Genomic DNA, 21,940 nt, shown 5'->3' with positions numbered 1-21,940 from the left:
GGACAGAAATTTTGTACTGAGAAGTACAGCACAGGAATGGCTAATTAAGGAGATTAGGGTTTATTAGTTAATGGGGTAAAGACAAACTTATTAATTTAACATGTTGTCAATTTCAAAAAATGTCTGAATGTTTTTAGCTGTTGCATCTGTTTTACAGCATTTTCTTATTTTTTTAATAAAAAACATTTTGCTGCCCTGTTAAAGATGTACCAAGCAACAGGAGAAAGTGGCTTCCGTGACAGAGGGAATTTGATTAATCACAAATTGTTGCCATATGCCCAAAGTAAACTCAATGAAGGAAATAAACGGCTATTAACTTTTTCTGTATTCAACTTGGTGGTAAACTTAGGAGTTTCTTATCAGCAGTAACAGGTCAAAAAGTTAATACCAGTGCCCCAAAGTAGTGAAAAAGTCACAGAATCACAGAATAGTAGGGGTTGGAAGGGACCTCTGTGGGTCATCTAGTCCAACCCTCCTGCTGAAGCAGGGTCACCTACAGCAGGCTGCACAGGACCTTGTCCAGGCGGGTCTTGAATATCTCCAGAGAAGGAGACTCCACCACCTCCCTGGGCAGCCTGTTCCAGTGCTCCGTCACCCTCAGAGGGAAGAAGTTCCTCCTCATGTTCAGACGGAACTTCCTGTGCCTCAGTTTGTGCCCATTGCCCCTTGTCCTGTCACTGGGCACCACTGAAAAGAGCTTGGCCCCATCCTCCTGACACCCACCCTTCAGATATTTATAAGCATATATTAGGTCCCCTCGCAGCCTTCTCTTCTTCAGGCTGAACAAGCCCAGCTCCCTCAGCCTCTCCTCGCAGGGGAGATGCTCCAGTCCCCTCACCATCCTCGTAGCCCTCCGCTGGACTCTCTCCAGTAGCTCTTCATCTTTCTTGAAGTGGGGAGCCCAGAACTGGACACAGTACTCCAGATGGGGCCTCACCAGGGCAGTGTAGAGGGGAAGGAGAACCTCCCTCGACCTGCTGGCCACACTCTTCTTGATGCACCCCAGGATCCCATTGGCTTTCTTGGCAGCCAGGGCACACTGCTGGCTCATGGTTAACCTGTCGTCCACCAGGACACCCAGGTCCCTCTCCACAGAGCTGCTCTCCAGCAGGTCCACGCCAAGCCTGTACTGATGCATGAGGTTGTTCCTCCCCAGGTGCAGGACCCTGCATTTGCCTTTGTTGAACCTCATCAGGTTCCTCTCTGCCCAACTTTCCAGCCTATCCAGGTCACGCTGAATGGCAGCACAGCCTTCCAGTGTGTCTACCACACCTCCCGGTTTGGTGTCATCAGCAAACTTGCTGAGGGTACATTCTAACTCTTCATCCAGGTCGTTGATGAAGAAGTTAAACAAGACTGGGCCCAGTACTGACCCCTGAGGGACACCACTTGTTACCAGCCTCCAACTAGACTCAGCGCCGCTGATGACAACCCTCTGAGTTCTGCCATTCAGCCAGTTCTCTATCCACTTCACCGACCAAATCAATATCAGTAAGCCTAAAGTTACAAAAGTTTGTTTTTTAGTTATTCTGAGGACATTGGCAAAAAAATCCTACATCCAATCTCTTCTTCAATCCTCCCCAGCCCTCATTGTAACCGTAATTTTTTCAGTCAGCTAATGACTGTTCTCTCTCCCATTGTTGGCATATATTGCCAATGTCTGTAGTAGGCTTCTTATCATTAAAGCTGACTTGTAACACATTCTTCTGTTAGCTTTGTAACAGCACCTGTTAAAAACACCAAACTATCTTTAGTTTGATCTATTCATGAAACACCATGAATAGTTCAGAAAGGCACTGCTTTCAGCTTATTTTTAGGCAGAAGCTTATTGCATGTTGAACATCTGTAACTTTGTAGAAGAATAAGAGGAAAGATAAAGTAGAACAAGTAGGAGTATTTAGAAGAAAAAAACATTTCAAGTATGTATAAAAATTCCTTTGACTGGACAGCAAAGCAGCAGGAAAGTAATTGGGAAGAGCTAGCACAGAATTAGCGAGGGTAGATTGTGCCCGAACAACTTGATTGCCTTCAGTGGTTAGGTGATTGTTTCTGTGGAGAGGAGAGCAGTAGATGTCATTTACCTTGATTTCAGCAAGGGCTTTGACATAATCTCCCATAATATTATTACAGACAAAATGTAGAGTTACAGACTGGATGGGTGAACCATAAGGTGACTGAAACACTGAATGGACAACTGGACTTAAAGGGAGTTGGTCCATAGCTCAATGTCTTAGTGGTGCCTGATTGTTAGTCATATTCCTTAGGGGTTGGTAGTAGGGTTGTGTCTTGTATTAATTCTTTGAACATTGAACAAAATATTGTAAGTTCGCAAATGGCACCAAACTGGGGAGGAATGGTCACTGCGCTGGAGGGTAGGGCTGCTATTGAGAGACCGTGACCAACTGAAGGAATGGAACAACAGAAACCTCGTGAAGTTTACTGAAAACAAATGCGAAGTCCTGCATGTGGGACTGCATAACCTTATGCAGGCTGAGAGTCACTTGTCGAGGAATCAACTAGAGAGCGTCCAACAAAGGGCCATGAAGCCAATTGATGGACTGGAGGATCTCTGCTGTGAGGAAAGCCTGAGAGAGCTGGGACTGTTGAGCCTGGAGAAGAGAAGGCTCAGGGGGGATCTTATCAGTATATATCAATACCTGAAGGGAGAGTGCAAAGAAGACAGAGCCAGGCTGTTTTCAGTGGTGCCCAGTGACAGGAGAAGAGGCAGTGGGCACAAACTGAAACATGCGAGGTTTCGTCTTAACATCAGGAAACATCTTTTTGTTGTGAGGGTGACCAAGGACTGGAACGGGTTGCCCAGAGAGGTTGTGAAGTCTCCGTCCTTGGAGATACTTAAAAGCCATGTGGACATGGTCCTGGGCAGCTGGCTTTGAGTGACCCTGCTTGAGCAGGGGGTTGGACCAAACGACCTCTAGAGGTCACTTCTAACCTCAGTCATTGTGTGAAATGGCTTTGGAGAAAAGAAGGTGGAGGTCCTACTGGAAAAAAACAGTTGAATGGGAGTCAGCAATGCACTCTTGCAACAGTAAAACCTAGCTGAATACTGGGCTGCATTAGTAACAGTGAAGTAGGCAAATCAAGGAAAGTTATTATCATCCTCTCTGACATTTTTGAGGCTACATTTGGAGTACTGTGTTCAGTTTTGGGTTCCCCAGTACAAGAAAGTCTGTAAAATACTGAAGCAATTCTAGCGAAGGTTGCTACAAAAGAAGTATGTGTACCTATGGCATTTTGCATGTGGTCAGTGTGTGTGGTGCAACTGGGGTTTTCAACATCTTGTTTGTTAGGTACAGAAGCTGTACACATACACAGAGAAAGATGATTTACATCTGTTGCAGATACTGTGTTCATCTGCTCGTATTCTTTAAATAATTCAAATTTAAAATACATGCGTGAATAGCTCGCAGCATGCCTACAGTATGCACCAGGCTTTTATCCAGTATGTGCAGATGCCCACAGCCTTGAACAGACTTCATCTGGTTGTTCATTGTGAGATTCAGAAATTACAAGTGGCTGAATTCTTGGTTTTCTGCTCAGAAATCCAAATGTGTGGTAGACCTACTTATAAAATACTAAGATCAGCTGGAGATGGAAGTTTTGAGAATCTACAGCAACTGTAAAGGTTGTCTTAATGGCAAGTCTACGGTTCACTTGATCGCAGTCGAAATTTGATCAGGATACCAGGGGGAGTAAGTGGAGCATCCATCTGTACTTTGCTGCAAACCTTGCCACTGGAGGTTTCCTTGCCTTTGAATGAAGGCTGAATCAAATCTCTAGCTAGATCTTTTGGTGACGTTACTGTTAAGGGGCCGTTGTTTTGGCTGAGGTCCCTGATTTCTTGTGCCATGTTTTAAAATAAGAGTGCCAGCTGGAGAAATTGCAATTCACTTGCTATCTTGAAGCGGTTGCTTCCCCCTCCCCCCCCCCCTTTTTTTTTTTCCTCTGGTGTTGCTCATCCAGAACAGTATAGTTGCTGCATCTCATCTTGGCAGCTGAATTTCACTGAAGGGTCAGAAGAACTCTGCAAGCTGGGGGGAGGGGGGAAACAGCTTGTTGATATTTATAAATGAAAGGTGCTAATAAACTGACACATTTATCTCGGAATTGAGAGGGGCTAAGAGTAGTCATATAGCCGGTTACCACAGCTGAGCTGAGGGACAGTAAGTCATTCAATTATGGCAACTCAATTGCATGTATTTGAGTGACCGTATCCTCAGTATCAGCAAAGGCAACAGTGGTTAAGTATATGTAGACTGTAAACAGTTTTCACCTGTAAAAATAGCATTTCTGCAGATGTGCAAGATCTCATAATGAAGTTACTCTTTGTGAAAATAAATATTCTGTGACTAGAAAAAAATATTTTAGAATTTTAGTCTGACACGTTTCATGAATATTAGTGAAAATTTGAAAGTTAATGTCGTTCCTTCCTGCTAAAGTCAGTCATAGGACGAGGGCAGCTGAGGATAAACCTGAAGAATAAAACATATGGTTTTAATTAGTGTTGTCTGTAGCTTTCATTGTGACAAATCTTGACATTAACTTGACACCTTTTAAATGCTGATTGTCTAGTGTGAATATATTGCCTGGTTACAAAACTTCCGTAATAAGTTCTGCTGCTGTTTGCATGGCAAGTATTTCAGAACTGCTCCCATCTCTTACCTGTAATTGCTGCCCCTACCCAAGTATCTAATTTAAAGTATCTTTAAGAGCTGGAATACACTACCTCATAAATTGGTTTGTTAATAGAATGAGAGTACTGCAGACTCTACCTTCTCCAGAGACCAGCAAATCATTTGTGCAATATTCTCGGTTTCCAGTGACCTATTTTTAAAAATACTCTGTAATTCCAAAACAAAAAGCACTCACATATGCACTAATGTAGGCAAAATGTCTCTCTTACTAGAGTGTGATTATGCAAGCAGGGACTATTTGCTGTGTTCCTGGAGACTAGAGAATTAACATGCTGTTCTGGGCGTGTTGTCTTCCATATGTTTCAAACCTTTTTTGTGGCAGGGAAATGTACTACTTTTGTGTAAAAAGGCCAGTGCTAATTTTCCACCTTATTTACCCATGCATAATGGGGAAGTAACAGCTGTTATACTATCTACTCATTCTGTACTCCACATACTGTAAGTTTGTCCAAAATCGGATGTGTTCTTGTAAAAGCAATGATGGGATTTCTATGTTAAATAAAAAAAGGTGGAATAAATTTAGCTATGGAGTTATGATTAGTCCTTCATTAATTATCTGTATCATACAAAGCTGCTTATAGAGTGCTGTTGTGGCAAAAATTTAGGCAAGAAGTATTCTTTGACCTGGATGCCGTGCTGCTTGTTTTTGCATCTCTAAGATGTCGTACCTGCCATCTTTGTTTCTTAACTATAGCAAATATTGACAAGACTCAGAAAAGGAGTGGTTAAGAATATACTTTAAAGGCAATGTTTAATTCATGGAGAGGGGCAACAGAAGGAAGTTAGGGGAGCTATAGCTGTGAACTTTGTCAATGATTTCTTTCACAGTAAATCCACTGTGAATACTCTTTCTTCCAAAGGTGTAGGTAAGCTGCAGTTGGCTAGAGGACATGTAGCGGAGTGGCATTTTGATGAAGAATTAGTTAGAAACTTAAATGCTCAGATTCTAATAACTTTATCTTACAGTCTAACTCTGATTAAACTCTTCAGTGCTGAAAATGGTTTAGATAGTCCACTCTGCTTTTCTGCAGGCCGGTGAGAGAACTTGACTACTGGTGAAAGAACCGTGCCATACGCTCTTTCCTATTTACAGCTTTCAGCCTTAGGTCTGGGGTTTTTTTAACCTTTGCAATACCTGTCCTTCAGTTTCTTCTTTTCTGCTGAGCATTTAATAACATCAGTAAGTCATGCCTAGAGCAAGGGTTATATTATGAAAGATAAATATATGTATGCACAGGCATTTGAGTAGTTATAAAAATAGTCAGAAGTAGTTAACTGAGATGCAAAATATCAAGGAATAAATTGTACAAAAGTTGGAGGAAGGAAGAGGATATTTAATATTAGATTTGATTAGTAAAGGAGGAAAGATAGCAAGGGAAAAGATGGGTGTCATAATTCTTAAGTTCCGTGAAGAAACTGATGAAAGCTGCTCCCCAGAAATTAATAGCAGCCATATAAATATAAGGAACAAGAACTTATTTTTGCCAAGGAGCTGATGACATTGAAGGAAAAGACACATTTGTATTGCTGTCATGGGGAAATAGGAATTGAAGGGATCTCAGTAGGAGCTGTTGCCCTTCTCCGAAGCTATGCCTGTGTAATGTCTATTTCATTTTTATCAACCTTCAGAAAACCTCCAGTATTGGTGACTCTGCTATCCCTGAAAGTGGTGTATTTCAGAGCTTCACTATTATTCTTGTCTATGTTTTTTTTTTCTAATATGTGCTCTTGCTGTAATCTTCTTGCTGTGAGTTAAACCTATTGCTACGTGTCGTATTGATCACAGAATCGTAAGCAAGCTCAGGGTGGAAGGGATCTCAGGAGGTCTCTAGTCAAACCTCCTGCTCAAAGTAAGGTCAGCTGTGAGATGGGACTAGGTTCCTCACAGCTTTATCCAGTTCATTCTTGTAAGCCTCTAAGGATAGAGACTGAGCAACGTCTTTGGGCAACCTATTCCACTACTTGATTCTCCTCATGGTGAAAAAGCTTTTCCTTATATCTAGTTTGAATTTCTCTTGTTTCGACTTATGCTCATTGTATTTCATCCTCCTGACATGCACTACTGTAAAGAGCCTGGCTCCATCTCCTTCACAGCTTCCTCATGGGTATGACAAGACTGCTTTCAGGTCCTCCCAGGGCCACCTGCCTCCTCTTGATGCTGAAGAATTGTGGTTCCCTCAGCTTTTCCTCATCGGACAAGTGCTCCAACCTCTGATCGTCTTGGTGGCCCTCTCCTAAAGTTGCTCCAGTTTATTGATGTCTTGAGGGGCCTAAGACTGGATGTATTACTTCAGATATGATCTAACAAGTGCTGAGTAAAAGGAAACAGATCGCTTGGTCTAGTGGCTGTGCATCTGTTAATACAGCCCAGGATCACGTGGCCATCCTTGTTGCGAGGGAACATTTCTGGCTCATATTTGGCTTGCTGTCTACCAAGACTTGCAGGTCATTTTCAGTTGCTCCCCAGCCAGTCAGTCCCCTCAGCCTGTACTGTTTATTCCTCCCCAGCTGCATGGCTTTGCATTTGTCCTTGTTGAATGTTGAATTCCTTGAGCGTGTCTACATACCTCTGAATGATAGCCCTGCCCTCAGGCATATTGGCTGGTCTTCCCAATTTAGTGTCATCTGCAAACTGTGTATAAGGGCATATAAAAATAGAACTCCTCTTATCTTTTGAAACTTTTACCAGCAACATCGTGCCTTCTATCAGTCTTATGTTTGCTGAAACAGTCAATTTTTTTCAATTTTCTGATGTCAGTCATGGTTTCTAAACCTTTGATATTGTTACTAGTCTCTTCTAGTCTACCCTTTTCTTGACATTCAGTGTCCAAAACTGGATGCATTATTTCATCTGGAATGTTTCATGCCAGTGTGATATTTGCCTTTTTGCTACAAAATAAGCTTGACATGTTCAGCTGTGATGTGCTAGAACTCCTTGATCCTATTGCATAGAACTTGCTACAAAGCCAGATGTTTCCTATTGTGCAGTAGACTGTTGCTCCCTTTGAACTTGTCATGGTACGCATTGAATTGCATCCTATTAGTTTGTTTCTCATCATATAATCTAAACTCTCCTCAAATAACCTTGCAGTCTCTACCTGTTTGTTGTCATCAAGTTAATTTCATAAGTGTGTACTCTGTTTTATGATGTAAGACACTCCTCGTGAAACTATCAAGTCAAGTTCAGCGCAGACAAATGCCTAAAAGCCTTTATTTGAAAAAATCTTTCCTATTTGCAGTGGCTCATTGTACCAGCTAATTTTGTATGCATTGTATTTGTTTGGTTTTTTTTTAATATTTGTGAAAACTTCATGTGAGGAACAGTGAGTTCTAGATGTGAACACCAGGACAACAAGTGCAACAGAAGCTAATTCTGACTTTATTCCTCATTTACAAGGTACTTAGTTTATTAGGGTGTAGTGGAAAGCAGGCGCAGAAGACTCAGTAATTGAGAGGAGACTGATTTGGGAGAGCTGATCTTAGAATTATGGAGAGGAGAAGGTGGATGTTTGGCCTGTTTACAGGCTGTGCTTTACAATATTAGATAATAGCTCTGAGGAATCCTCAGTAAAGTCTGTTTTGAGTATTTGCTACTTTTAGCCTGGCCCAAAACCTCTGAAATACATGGGACTCCCTTCTTTTTAACTTCTGATCACGTTTTTAGTTTCTCCTTTGAAAGCGTAAAGCTTGCCGGTACTTCTTGCTTGTCTTGTACAACAGTGGAGGAAGGGATCTGGCCTTTCTTCCCCATGGAGAGCAGAGAGGCAACAGTCAGGCGGTGTGCAGAAATGTACGATTGAACTGCTTTTTCATTTTTTTCGAAAAGGGAACAGTGAAACTAAAAATAATATTTGTAGTATTTGTAATTAATTAATTGTGCTCTTTACTGAATTGTCATTTTTTTTCTGCCCTTGTAGTTGAGTTAGCGTCTGAATTTGGAATGCATGGAATGCAGGAGACATACTGTAATAAAATGTGTTTATTACAGAAGCTTATAATTACTTTGATTATTCCTCAAAGGAGACAATGTCATTATTTGTTAATGCTCTGTTTTATGTTAATAATAATTTAGACTGATGAAACATTTACCATGTTCAAATATTTTTATGACCTGTAACTTTGTAAATATATCTTTTTATTTAGGGTATTCTCTTGGTTTATGATATTACCAACAGCCAGAGCTTTGAAAATTTAGAAGATTGGTATAATGTGGTAAAAAAAATGAACGAAGAATCAGAAACACCGCCACTTGTGGCCTTGGTTGGAAATAAAAGTAAGTTATTCATGCTTGAATATTAATTGAAATACTCTGGATGTTACTCTCTATTGAAGAAATGGCGCATGGCATGTATCTTTAGTAAAATGAAACTAAACAGTCTTGTGTGTTGTTGCTGTGTACCGATGACATATCTGGATGTACCTCAGGATTCTGGTTCTGAGCAGTTAGGTTGAGGGACATGCTGCATCATGCTCTGCCTAGCCTGCAGCCTCTCTGCCTGTATTTTCTTTACTTGGGGAGCAGCACGCAGGAGTAGAGAGATCTCTCTCACCCATGTTTGAATTTGATAGGGCTTCAGGATATAGCCATGGCAAGCGTCTAGAATGGAGAACTGGGAAGCATTCCTGGATCTAATAACAGGTATATTTCATGATTCTGTATGTTAAGAGAGTGCTAAATTAAGCGCTGGTATATGTTATTGAAAATAACTACACTGTGCAGTAGGCATAATGTTTATGAGTTGCTTATTAGGTTTTTTTTTTTGCATGCTATCTGTAGTTTTGCACATGAGGTTACATGTTTCCAGTTGCTCTGGGATTTTTTTAACCTATCCTGTTTTTGGTCACGTAAGTATGATACACTTACTCTTCTGACACCAAAATATGCCGCTTTAAATAACTATAACCTAGTTAGTTTCCTAATTAGATGGATTCCAAATTCCTCCATTTCCAGCTAAGAAATCTTATAGAAACGTCCTTATTAACATATCTGAGGTCTTGATCCTGGATCTCTTACCCTTTTTCTATTGAAGAAGATAAAAGCAACATAAAGCGATTTTAGAAATAAGGTAGTGCAAACAGCTACAGATTTTTTTAACCATGTGAATATGATTTTTTGAACAGAGAACAGATTTGATTTTTTTTGTTTGACTTTCCAAGTAATTTATGTCCATGTCACAATGTTTATATCATGAACAAACCTGAAAAAAAGACCTCATCTAGCGAGTTAGTATTGTTTAACACCATTTAAAAACAATTTAGAGACAATGCTTTCATTCAGAACCATTAACTGCAGTGTTGCTACTGTGATGCCGTGACATTTTTATGATATTAATTATGAAAGACTACTTATTTTCTGGGAAGAAAACAGAGAAGCTCTTAGAGTTACAATATATAAATAGCACCTCTGAAAGCATAACATAGACAGTGTTGTACTCTAGCAGACTGGAGTCAATAATACACATTCTGTTGAAATTCAAATGAAAAATATTTTTCACTGATTTATATTTTGCCCCAAAATTGGACTTCCTAGCTGAAGTTCTGCAAATCTTATGAAATATTTACTGTAAGATACACAGTAACATAGGTTAAATTTTTTTTTTCTGGGATGACACCACAGAAGTATAAAATCAGACACTGGTTTCCATTTGAAAGAGTTTTGTCTCTATTATATACCTTACGTATATGCATTTTTCTCATATACATGCCTGCAGTTCTTTCCTTGGGAGCATCTGCAAATAGAATATGGTTTTGTAGGTGAGTTTCCAGATAAAGGCTCCCACTAACTAGTGAAAGGGCTTTCATTTTTACAAAAATAGCAGCTGAAGGAGCAGTGTGCTTGCTACATAATTTTCCTTCAGAAGCTGTGTATAAAGAAAAAAAGCAAAATGTTGCTTTCAGGTCATCCTAAGGATGTTTGTTATTGTTGCACATCGAGCATGCAGGGGATGCTGCTTACAGAGGTAATTATTTTTCCTTTATTTTTATTTCAGTGTGATAAAAATTAAGCTTTTAGAAGTGTATTGCTTTTGTGAATTCTGTAACAGGAGATCAATATTTAGGAGGGCTTCCACTTCAGTACTTTAGTAGCCTGTGAGAGGTAACTGTAGTCAGGGTCCTATTGTTACATAAATAGAAAACGAGGTGAGTGTTTATATGGAAGCATGGTGTTGATGCTTGCTTATTATGAAAGGATAAAGCCACCAGTACTAACAGATTCTTCAGGTGGAATCACTGTGTTCCGAATAGCTCAACTTCTTTACTTGGTAAGTGACGAGACGCTTGTACACAATGCAAGAGCAATAATAGGTTTAAAGCCAAGAAAAGCCATTTGATGAATTGATTAACTTATTTGTTCTCATGTGTCATACAGGAGAAATACTTTCAGTTAGTAGTTTCTGTTTCAGGATTGTACTTGGTTTTTAAGCTATACATGTCTTTTAGGAAAACATCCAGGTATGCTTACTTAAAGAGTAGAAATGTCAATATCCACAGGCAAGTTATTCTAACACTGAACTTTTCCTGATAAAACTTTTTAAAAATTGCCAAAAATGCAGTTATTTTCATTCATAGCAACTGGAAAGCATTGGGCCATTATTTAGATACCTAGATAAGAATTTGGAAACCCAGATGGAACCATCCATTTTTGAACCTTGGCCTGAATTTGGTGCTACTCTTAAGTATACTTAGCTTTAGCTTAGGCTCTCATTTGACCATTTGCACTTACTAATACTGTCTGAAAGAAATGTGTATTTTTCCATTTTGTGGTACATACACCTGGGATCTCTGCTGTAGTATTTCAGAAGTAGGAATAAAGCTATAGTTTAAAAAAAAAAAAACTTGGAAGAAAACAATGAAAAATATTTTCCTTCACAATGAAATACAGAAAACTGTACACATGAATCCTATTAGATGAAAATTATTTCCCTGGATAATTTTGTCATTGAAATTACTTCAGGTATAGCAGTATATAGTGCATAATTGTGTACTAGCTGTTAAATTGTCTATAAAACTGCATAATTAATTGCTTTTTTGTATCCATTTGCAGTCTATCTGTTAAATGTATTAAGTTTGCAGGAATTTCTTCAGTATGCCACCAAACTTAAAGAAACTGTTCAGTGCTAGTTTAAATGCATTAGTGCTAGTTTTGACTATTCTATTTTATTGCACGTTGCAATAGATTGGAAGCACGAATAAAGTAAGCTACTATGTGTCTGTTTAAAGCATGATAATTAACTTCAGAGTGGTGGCAATTTATTAAAATGTCCTTTTGTGTCTGTAAGAGATTAAGATTTACTTGTGAAACATTGGGAAGGTAATTTCTACGTACAAAGTTCCAATCAGTCTCCAGTCTCTCATCCATCAGAAATTTATTAGTAAAGTAGTACGAGTTGAGATCTCCTAAATTCTGGACCTTCCCACCCCTCTTTTTTCTTTGTCCCCGTCCCCCCCCTCCCCCTTTTTTTTTTCTTCAGGACTAGCTGAAGTGAAGGTCTGTCATTGCCTACTAATTTATTAGAAATAATTGGGAGAACAAGAGCTGTGGAGATGCAGTCCTCCTTTGTGAAAGCGGTTCTTTTAGGTGACTGTCTTCCTCCTGGTTGCTTAGTTTTATTTTTCGTTCTTTCCCGTACATTTTTTTTCCATAGCCTGGCCTACACATTTGGTCAGAGAGTAGAAAACTGATTTGAGTCAAGATGTTGCCCAGACCTGCTTCCTGCGCTTATGTCCAATTACCAGTTAATTCTCTGTCTTTCCGTAGATTTTTGTCTGTGCATTTGGTAAACAATAAAAGGAAATGTAAAATTTAATGTAGATTTTTTTTCATATTAATTGCGAGTCATAAAATCTTAATAGTCCTAAAACTTAAAGCTGGCATTGAATCTTAACTTTCCTTGCAACTTACTTTGTGGTATTTTAATCTTATTTAATAGAAGTATATTTGAAATGTGCGTGTTTCTGTGTTGCTAATATCACTTCATTTGCACCAGAAATAAGGGAGTAAACCTTATTAAGATTAACAAATGCTTTTGAGTTTGAATGCAATAACTTCAAACTTTTATAGAAGTGTTGCTGTCAAATACTTTGACTTACATTGTATAGGATAAATGGAACTATAGTTACCAAGTGAATGAATTGTACTATGTGCACTTAGGATCTTTGCTTAAATTTGGTATTGACAAAGTTCAGTAGTCGCAATGCGTCTTCTAGCTGTTAGTGTGAATTAGATTTTACTATGCTTCGTTTGACTGATGTGTTTCTTTCCTTCCTGCCTTGACTACTTTATGTATTTTCCTCTGCACTAATCTATAGGCAGACTCCTCAAGTGTCGTACCAGCATTTTCAGTGGATATATTGTAAACAAAAATTAACCCGGGTTGCATGGGAGCTACACTCATTTTGATTTATAGCTACCAAGATTGTCTTAGGGCGGCGGTTATCTGTAGCTTATATGGGGGGTAGGAATTATCAGGTACCAGTGTATAGTGGATGGGTGAATGATTTCTATTCTTGGAGATGTTAACCAGATCCACTCCTCAATAAAGACTAATAACTCAGATTTTTAAACAGTCTTCATGACAGATGAGGGCACAGAGGAGAATGCATCAACACTAATTAAGAACGTTGACCGTTTGTTCGTCTTAGCCATGATTAATTGATCTTGGAGTGCTATCTCTGAACAGGAAGTGGTGTGCTGTACATTGCGAAGTTTAAAGGTTACATTTTAGTGTACCCTTTAACTTGCATTTACATACAACGTAAAATGTTTTTACCTATCTTATCTGAGCACAGAAAGAAATTTTTCAGCCCAGATACGAATGAACGTTTGGTGTACTAATGTGAATCTGGCTGGTAACAGGACATACCCAGTCTGCTTGTGGACTGTTACTGCCTTATACATTTAGTCTCCCCAGTTGTACTCGGAAAACTTCTTCATTAATACTAATTTTGAGATTCTGGCTTATTAAAATTCAGAACTATGCTTTCATTCTCTTGTCCCTCCCAAGCTCCCCCAGCTGTTTTCTACTCCTGTTTCTTGTGGGCTTGTACTTGCTAGGTCCTTCACCTGTAATTAAGACAAGTGTTGAACAGCAAATGCGAAGACCCATGTTCTTTTGAGTCTTGTGCCTCATTAAACTACTGTTCCTGTATGCCTGACAGCAGGTCCAGTCACTTGAGCCTCACACATGCTCCTGGGATTGGAGGGTAAACTACTTGCATGTAGAGACTCCCTTAAAAAGAAAACCTTGTCCAGTGCTACGGTCAATTTACCAACTCATTTGAATAAATGAAGAATGCTAGCCTGTTTTAAAATATGTATAGAATGTTTGTCTCAACATACTTGTAAGATTAATAGAAAATTGCAGTCTTATGGATTTGTCTGTTTCAATGGTCAGGTAACCTTTTTTAAAAATTATTTTTAACAAGAAATTTAAATTAATGAAAGGGCAAATCACAGGTGAAAATGATCTTTTATTCACCGTAATAATATAATTCCAAACCAGTGTCTGAATGTGCTCTGTGTTACTTTAAGGATGGGAGCAATCTAGAAACATACACACTTTTGAGTGACAGAATTACCTCGCTTGTCTGAGAAAGCATCTGTCTTGTGAGATTTTGATCCTGAAGCATGCTTGGCATGGTATCAATGGTGCTGGCTGCCATCACAGCGGAAGCGATCTGTTTATGTCTGTTAAGTTGCCATGTGGGCAAGTCTACTAAACTGTGATATATGCCACACAGAGATACATAAACGGAGACTGAGCCTGAAGTACCGTTCACTAGAAAGTAGCTGAACTCACAGAAAATTAGACAGAGCAAAAGAAGGAAGGTTTATTGCTGTTGTGTAATATTTACTTAAACATATTCCATTGGCTGAGAAGGGAAAACACCTGGCAGGACAGATCCTAAGAATCTGAGCATATGGACTTCATTCTGTCCACAGTCTCCCTGTAATCTGCTGTGATAAATCTATCTGTTGCATCTGGTTGCAAATCAGCCCATGTTTTACTTGGACCCTTCTTTCAGAATCCGTTCATAATCTCTTGGGTGGGAAGTCACAGTGGACCCAGCAGCTTCTAAATAAGCTGGTTAAAGGCAGATTTTTAGACTTCTGGACTTTCTTCCAGTGCTGCAGCCTTTACTGGAGCGTGTATACAGGGGGGATTTTGATGGTGGCTTTCAAAAGCCAAGTGGCCTGTGCCAGAGTACTAACAAAAATAATAGAGTGGAATGGGGAAATCTTTTCTGTCATGCTGCTCAAAAGATAATTAACGATCATTATAATAATTTTCTGCCCTGCCTGTCTTAAGACCAATTTCTGATGTTCAACGCAGATAGGATTAGCTAGTAGTGAGCTTGCGTTTTGATCTGTGTTCTGCCACAGTGTGGAATTCAGTACAGGGATGAAACTGAATGGTGTATACGTTATGCCCAGAGAAGATACATTACTGCTATATCACTTGTCTGAGTTTGAGATTTGTACAGCTAGACAGAGCCCTGATATAAACAAGTGTAATTCTGTGAAAATCAGTGAATTTGCAGTTGTTTGAACCAGGACAGATTAGCTATTGTACAAACTGTTTGCTGAAATCAATGTTTTCTTATTTGGATCATATGGTGCTGTAACAAGAAGGTGATGGTAGTCATGAACTAGTCCAACTGGCAGACTGTTCTTATGTTATGCTTTTTTATTTTAGTGAGTGTGAATAACTTGGTTTCTTCTTCCTGCACTTAAAATCTTGAGGCTGCCATTCAGTTTTTTATTTGTGCACAAAAGTTTTTCCTGCTAAGACTAACCAAGAACTAAGACCGAGTTCAAGGACCTGGTAGAATATTGTTAGTGTAGTTGGGACTCAAACACCAGTGTGACAGAAGTGCCAGTAAATAATATATTCTCATTCACTAAGTTATACATAAATTCAGAAAAATCTTTAAAGATGTCATTAAAAAATGGAAGTAAAACGTTTAAATACAAAGGTTAGAACAGTATATGTGTCCTATTTTTGCAATAATACACAAGTGAAATGCTGAGAGATCTCTTACTGTTTCCATGGATTTTGTCTGGCGTTTATTTAGCAATGTAGACATACACGTCTAATAAAAAAGATGCTGCATAAACCATAGTCCAGGCTGAATGTGCTTCTGTTTTTGGTTTAGGTAGAAATGTTTTTTCTGGCTGCGTCCTTCATACTTAGGTCTTCTTACAACAAATGAAAAGCCCTTAATTGTACCTAAGGGAATAGTTAATCTACGGTGGACATATGGTGGACAAAAGCGGAGTCTAATAAATGAAAAAAATTATAAACAGAAAATGTGTGAATGTCTGCACAGTCTGAGAGTCATGGGAGATATTGTGCTGTTGGATTGCAGCTTATTTGAAGTTAATTTGCTATTATTTTCTATTAGTGTATTAATGGAAGGCAGTGCAGCATAAAATACTAGTTTTAAAAATCAATAAATTTAATGTCTATTTTATTGGATTGAAAAAAATACCTTTTTTAAGACAGGACAGAATTTCTTTTCTATGCAAGTTGTCCTGCTCCCACCTTTGCCGTATGACATAAATGCGATTTGATTTCATTAGTGGAGTGAAGCGCTCTGAAATTTTTAAAAGTTACAACATTTGATTGGGGGCAGTTAATCAGTGTTAACCCTGAGCAGCTCTTGGGCTTTATGGATTCAAGCATTATATGTGGTTGCACTGCTCCAGCAAAAGGTTAAGTATTAATGGAAAATGTTCACAGCTCTTTTACTCAAAGAAAACATGTTACTTGTAAGTTTTCTTTTGATTTTACTTTTACAGTTACATTGAATGTCTTCATTCATTTAGCCATCCATAAAGCAAATATTGTTGCACATGCAGTGGATAATAAGTCTTTTTAGGACTACTTGTGTGGTATGTCACAGATCATTAACTGCAAGTAACCACCTGACTTGAGGGAAGTCTGGAAGCATCATTACAGTGAAGTAAGCTTTTATTTCTGTATCACTGCAGCACATTGATTTGTAGGAATGTCTCCATTAGCTACTGTGGAAATATATTCTCGTATATTATTATTGAAGGAAGTTGATGAGAGAGGATAACCAAATTTTGAGTGTGAATAGGGCATTAGTATTAGGATTTTGGACAAGGTGGGAAAATGACAAGTGCTATTGTAGCATTACCTTCTATTTAAAAGTTAGATAAGTCAGTAAACTAATCTTTCTGTGATGCTTCACAGTTTGAGTCAGACTAACAAGACAGAGCAACAGTTATACAGTATTCATGTGTACATTGCAACCTCAATCGAAATGCATGTAGTAATTGAGTGTATTTACTACTCTGAAAGAGCAAAAGAGTGGAAGAGAAGTTTCTTCCTAATCAGAAAATTTAAGCTTTTTCTATTTATTTCAATGAACCATAAAAATTTAAGATTTTTATGGGAAGTAACCAGTAATTTTTTCATCTCAGTTTAAAGGATGAAGGATAGCCTATGTTAATATGGGATATAATCATAATGTATAACCTCCATTAACCTCCTATGATTAATAGGAGTTTGTAGTATGAAAAATGCAATTCTGACACATTTTCCTGAAAATATTTTAGAAGATTTGAAGTTCTTACAGACATTAAAGTTAAAGTAATATTATAGGTTTATCTTGCTATGTTGCTGTTTTTTCAAGATAATTTTCTGTCAGATCCTTTAGGAGCAAAATGCAATAGAAGACCAATAAGTAGAGTGTTCAAATAAGCGTTTCTGAGTGGTGTAGTATGAACTATGTGCCTGCAGTTTTAATAATGAAGAAGAAAAATTATGGCGAATGCATTATATGTATATTTTAAAATTGTGTAATTGTCAGGACATGATCATGTTTATTGGGGATTTGCAAGAGAAGGAAGCAGAAATCAATGGTACGATTTCAAGTATAGTCCATAGTTATAGCTCCGTACACTTGATATAATGAGACATTCTGAGTTTATGATGCCGATTTCAGTGTAGGAGTATGTATACACTACTAAATGTGTGGCTTTTGATACAGCTTTAAGCGTATTAATGCCTTCATCACAGTAGCACCTCTGAGTTCTTCATTGTTCTGGTCTTTGAGGTGGTATGTCTTGAGGAGGTTCCGAATGAGCTGCAATTTCTTTCTGCTGTCTACTTTGGTTTATTTTATAGGTCCGTGTTTTTTTTTTTTTGAGGAAAAAAAGGTAATTAAAAAAGGTATTGCATTATTTGTCTGTGTAATATGAGTGTGAAGTTGTTATCATGGGAGTAACTACTAAGGCAGTACCAAACTTTGATCGTAATAGTTCACTGAGATAAGCCAGGCAGTTTAAATGCAGACAGCATTGTTGTTACTGTTGTTATTTACACTCTGTGCTTCAGCCCTCAGGATATGGAGGATAAACTCAAAATATGTTTGTTGTTTTCCAAGGAGAGATCTAAGATTCTGTAGTGCCAGAAAAATCGGTGTTAAAAATCAATTAAGATTTGCTGAAACTTGTTGATTAAGGAGGTGGAGTACAGTGGTAATGAATGGTAAATTAGAAATCTAATTTGTTTATTTAAAGTAAGGTCTTAAGAGGAGAGCTTCATGTACATTGTACATGTTTCTGTTTAAAAAATACTGAGTTCCCTGTGAAATTTTCATTATATATTTTAGCCTTTTTGACTCAAATTTTTTGTGAAAGTGATGCTTTTTATCTCCCTTTTTCGATGATACAACGGTAGATTTTGTGAGTATGAGAAGGGAATTGTCAATATGTAGCCGATATGTAACTTCTGCTGAACCCTTTGAGAAAGTTTAATTTCATTCCATCTGTTTGTCCTTTGATGCTCTGAACACCGTCAGTAACCATCCCATCTCATCCAGATTAGTATTTTTAACACTAAAAGTTTAAATAAAACACTGTAAAATGAGCCATATTACATTTGCTACTTTCTTTTGTTCAGTCTGGGGATTCACTGACCTTAAGATAAAAATTTTGGTTGTTTACGTAGGTGTAAATTTAGAGCACTTTTAATGACTTCAGATGAGTCATTCCACGTTTACTCTGGTGTTTTCATGACTAGCCCCTATATTATGATATTCTTTCGGGTCGCCTTTTTGTATATGTATACTATGTGGTCTTTCTTTTGCGATAAGTATTGTCCGATATGTTTCCTTAATTATGTAAGATAATAGGAATATATCATACTAGTATAATACTAGTATGTGATGGTAGAATTCATTGGATTTTTGAAATATGTATACAGAAAGAGGAATAACATTACCTTTTTCTGACTTTGACTAGAGAACTCATTCCTAAGCATTCCTACGTAATAGCATTTGAAAACCGCTGTCAAGATCATTGCTCTTTTGCGTCGGATCCTAAACAAACACAACTTCAGAAAAAGCTACAGGCTAAATAGTTGAATGTAACACTCAGAATAGTAAAATGTCTTAAGAAAGGCTTGCTTTTGGAAAATACTGGGATACAATAATTATGTATATTGAGGGCAACTTTAAAATGCTGGATTTTGCAATCATAAGCGTTTTTTCGTGGCAGATGATTTACAATGAAGGCTGGAAAAAACAAGATTTGTACAGATAGCGCATCTTTGATACTGTTGAAAGAGATGCCCTCAGTTGCTGAAAACTCACTTCAAACATTGACAGGAGAAGTTTGAAAAGCCATTTGCTGTAGGCATGCAGAAGGAAGAAAGCAGTGTACAGCAGTTGTTGGTCAGGCTGCTAAGTTGAACTGTTTCTGAAATATTTTTGTTCTGCTGCCCACATAGAAAATGATGGCATTTCAGAGTCTACTTCTCAGTCCCACTTCAAAAAGTTGTGGAAAAGCCTGAAGTATTTTGATTTGGAGATGCCACTGCTATGTCTCATGGGAATTGTAGTGCTGATGCTTCTCTTCCAGTTCTCTTATAGGCTATGCTTCCGATGCTGTGGACATAAAGGCTGGTTTTGGTTTGTTTTTCCCTTTGTCTTTCATGATGTATCACATCATTTTAGGTATGATAGGACTTTGTGAAAGTAATGCATCATGGATACTGTCCAATGGGCAAATCCAAACGTGGAAGAAAATAACAGTGTAAGACAAACAAAAAACCCGTCTTGTTAGGCACCATACTGATCCTTCTGAATCAAACTGTTCTGTTCTCTTGGTTTGAATTTTTTTCAAGGAGTTAGTTTTAGACAGAAAAAGGAACCTTTTTGAGCAGAAAAGGCAATTTTCAGGGTAATAAAAAAACCCTAGTAGTTCTGACTGGTAATTCTGGACTACTCCAACTGTAGAGAGTTTCCAGAGATTTTTATTTGCATTCGTTGTTCTATTCTAAGAGTACATTGTCGTGTTTATTTTAACAACATTACCCTGTACTTGCAGATAATAGAGGAAACAAAAGCTTAATCTGTTTATTTTGCAATTCTATGAGGTTAAAAATGGTTCTGTATGAAGAATATTGATGGTTCTTTCACAGCAATATTCAGTAAACAATGCTGTAGAGCAGTTTTCTAGAAAGCACTGTATAAGGTAGTTGTAAAATATGGCATACAAGTTCAGCCTGTAGAAAGGTTCTGGGTTTTCCTAGAAGTTACTTATTGCGTTCTTTACTCTGTTAGTTCTTGTTGTCGTACAGTAACTTCATGCTACAGTAACTGTAACTTTCTACAACACTGCTGATGTCTATCAGGAACAATTACTGAAAATGTATGGACTTAATAATGTTTGAACTTAGATGTTTGTTGGGTTTTTTTTTTAATGTGAGGGTCTTTTATTTCTTAAGTTGTCCCAAGCTACAGAGTAAAAGTAAAGGAAAAAATGTAACAATAAAGAAGAGTCAATGTAGAGACCTCTATTGCCAGCTAATACACTGCCTGATTAATAATTAACAATTTTCTTGGGCTGACTTTTTAAGGTACATAAGTTAAGATGACCACCTCTTACACCAGAAGTTTTGCATTTTTGGTTTGGGAATGGTGTATCCAAAAGGGTTTTAGACAACAGTTACTAGTGTAGTTGCATGTTTAAGTGGTTGATCACTAGGGCAATAATGCTGGTTTCTGAGCACAGCCAGTACTTCTTCCAGCTGCTTTATAGTGATATCTTGAAGCTTAAAATGTAATCTATATGGGTAAGCCACAAAAGCCGCTATATATTAAAGCAGACTCTGACAGTAAATCAAAATTGAACAGCTGGCAACACTACTAAAGTCATAAACTTATTTATTAAAAAAACTAAACAGAAGAATTGTATTAAAAAGAGAGGAATATGTTCTACAGACCAGTGGATATCGTTTAAAACCTGGAAAGTGCTACAGATTAAGGGCCCAATTTATGAACATCTGTTCTGGCAGTTTCTGTGAGATTCTCATGTTCTTTACAATAAAAGTGTAAACCGTGTTTTTTTTCCCCCCATACTAATCATGCTTTTCTGCAGTTCATAAAACTTGCATTGAACCGTATGCAACTGGGCCTGTCTGCTTTACACACTTGCTAGAGTAATTACCATTCATGAAAGAGTAAGTACTATAGCAACGTCACAGTCTCACAGCATACCGTTATCGTGACTTGTTCCAAGCAGTCTCATTGGCTTTAAAAGCAGTGAAAGAACACTGAAGTTACTGAAGTTTCCTTCATATATCTTAAACTTAGAGCGTGGCAATGAACTAGTATTGGAAGCAGGTCACTAGAGAGCAAAATGGACAGAAAAATGTCTTGCATGTGGTTTCTCTAAAATTGAAGCATACTTACAAATCTGCTGTTTTGCTCTTTAAGTCACCAAAACAACTGTTAACTCCCCTCATATCTTAAATTTGAAATAAATGATTGTAAAATGATCATTTTAATTATGAAGTTTACACTAAATAGTACATTTTTGTCATATTGACAGGTATGTGGAGACAAGCTTTGGGATATTCTTGATCTGCTTTGAGAGGGAGCTGAAAAATCATAAATTCAAAACTGAGTGTGTAGTTCCTCTGTCAGCAGTACTGTCTTGCCTTTGATGTCAGTGTGACCAAGATTTGTTTTTGACATTTTAGCCAAAGCCCTGTTTTGTAACTGGGCTTGATCTGCACAGCACAGATTGTAATATTTGGCTCTCAAACTCTTGCTTCATGTCTAGTAATTCATACTGAACTAGACTAGATCATTGCAAAACAGCCATCAGTTTTTCTCTCAAGCAGCACAGGCTACTGACATCCCAAGCCCTGCTGCCATTAGGAGATAAAGTCAGGCTCTCACCAAATTCA

The 21,940-nt window shown here is 38.0% G+C and overlaps 1 protein-coding gene across 7 annotated transcripts in view; it reads left to right on the top strand.

Annotated features, from left to right (window-relative positions):
- RAB28 (RAB28, member RAS oncogene family) overlaps positions 1-21,940 on the top strand; it is an 82,853-nt gene that overhangs the window by 12,912 nt on the left and 48,001 nt on the right. For all 7 annotated transcript variants that reach the window (XM_075420549.1, XM_075420553.1, XM_075420551.1 and 4 more), the window contains exon 4: positions 8,856-8,985. In XM_075420549.1, coding sequence (XP_075276664.1) covers positions 8,856-8,985 — 130 coding nt within the window. The remainder of the gene's footprint in view (positions 1-8,855; positions 8,986-21,940) is intronic.

This window comes from Opisthocomus hoazin, chromosome 5, assembly GCF_030867145.1.
Source record: "Opisthocomus hoazin isolate bOpiHoa1 chromosome 5, bOpiHoa1.hap1, whole genome shotgun sequence".
Taxonomy (NCBI): domain Eukaryota; kingdom Metazoa; phylum Chordata; class Aves; order Opisthocomiformes; family Opisthocomidae; genus Opisthocomus; species Opisthocomus hoazin.
The sequence above is the reverse complement of the archived record's forward strand: the minus strand, read 5'-3'. Positions and strand labels throughout refer to the sequence as shown.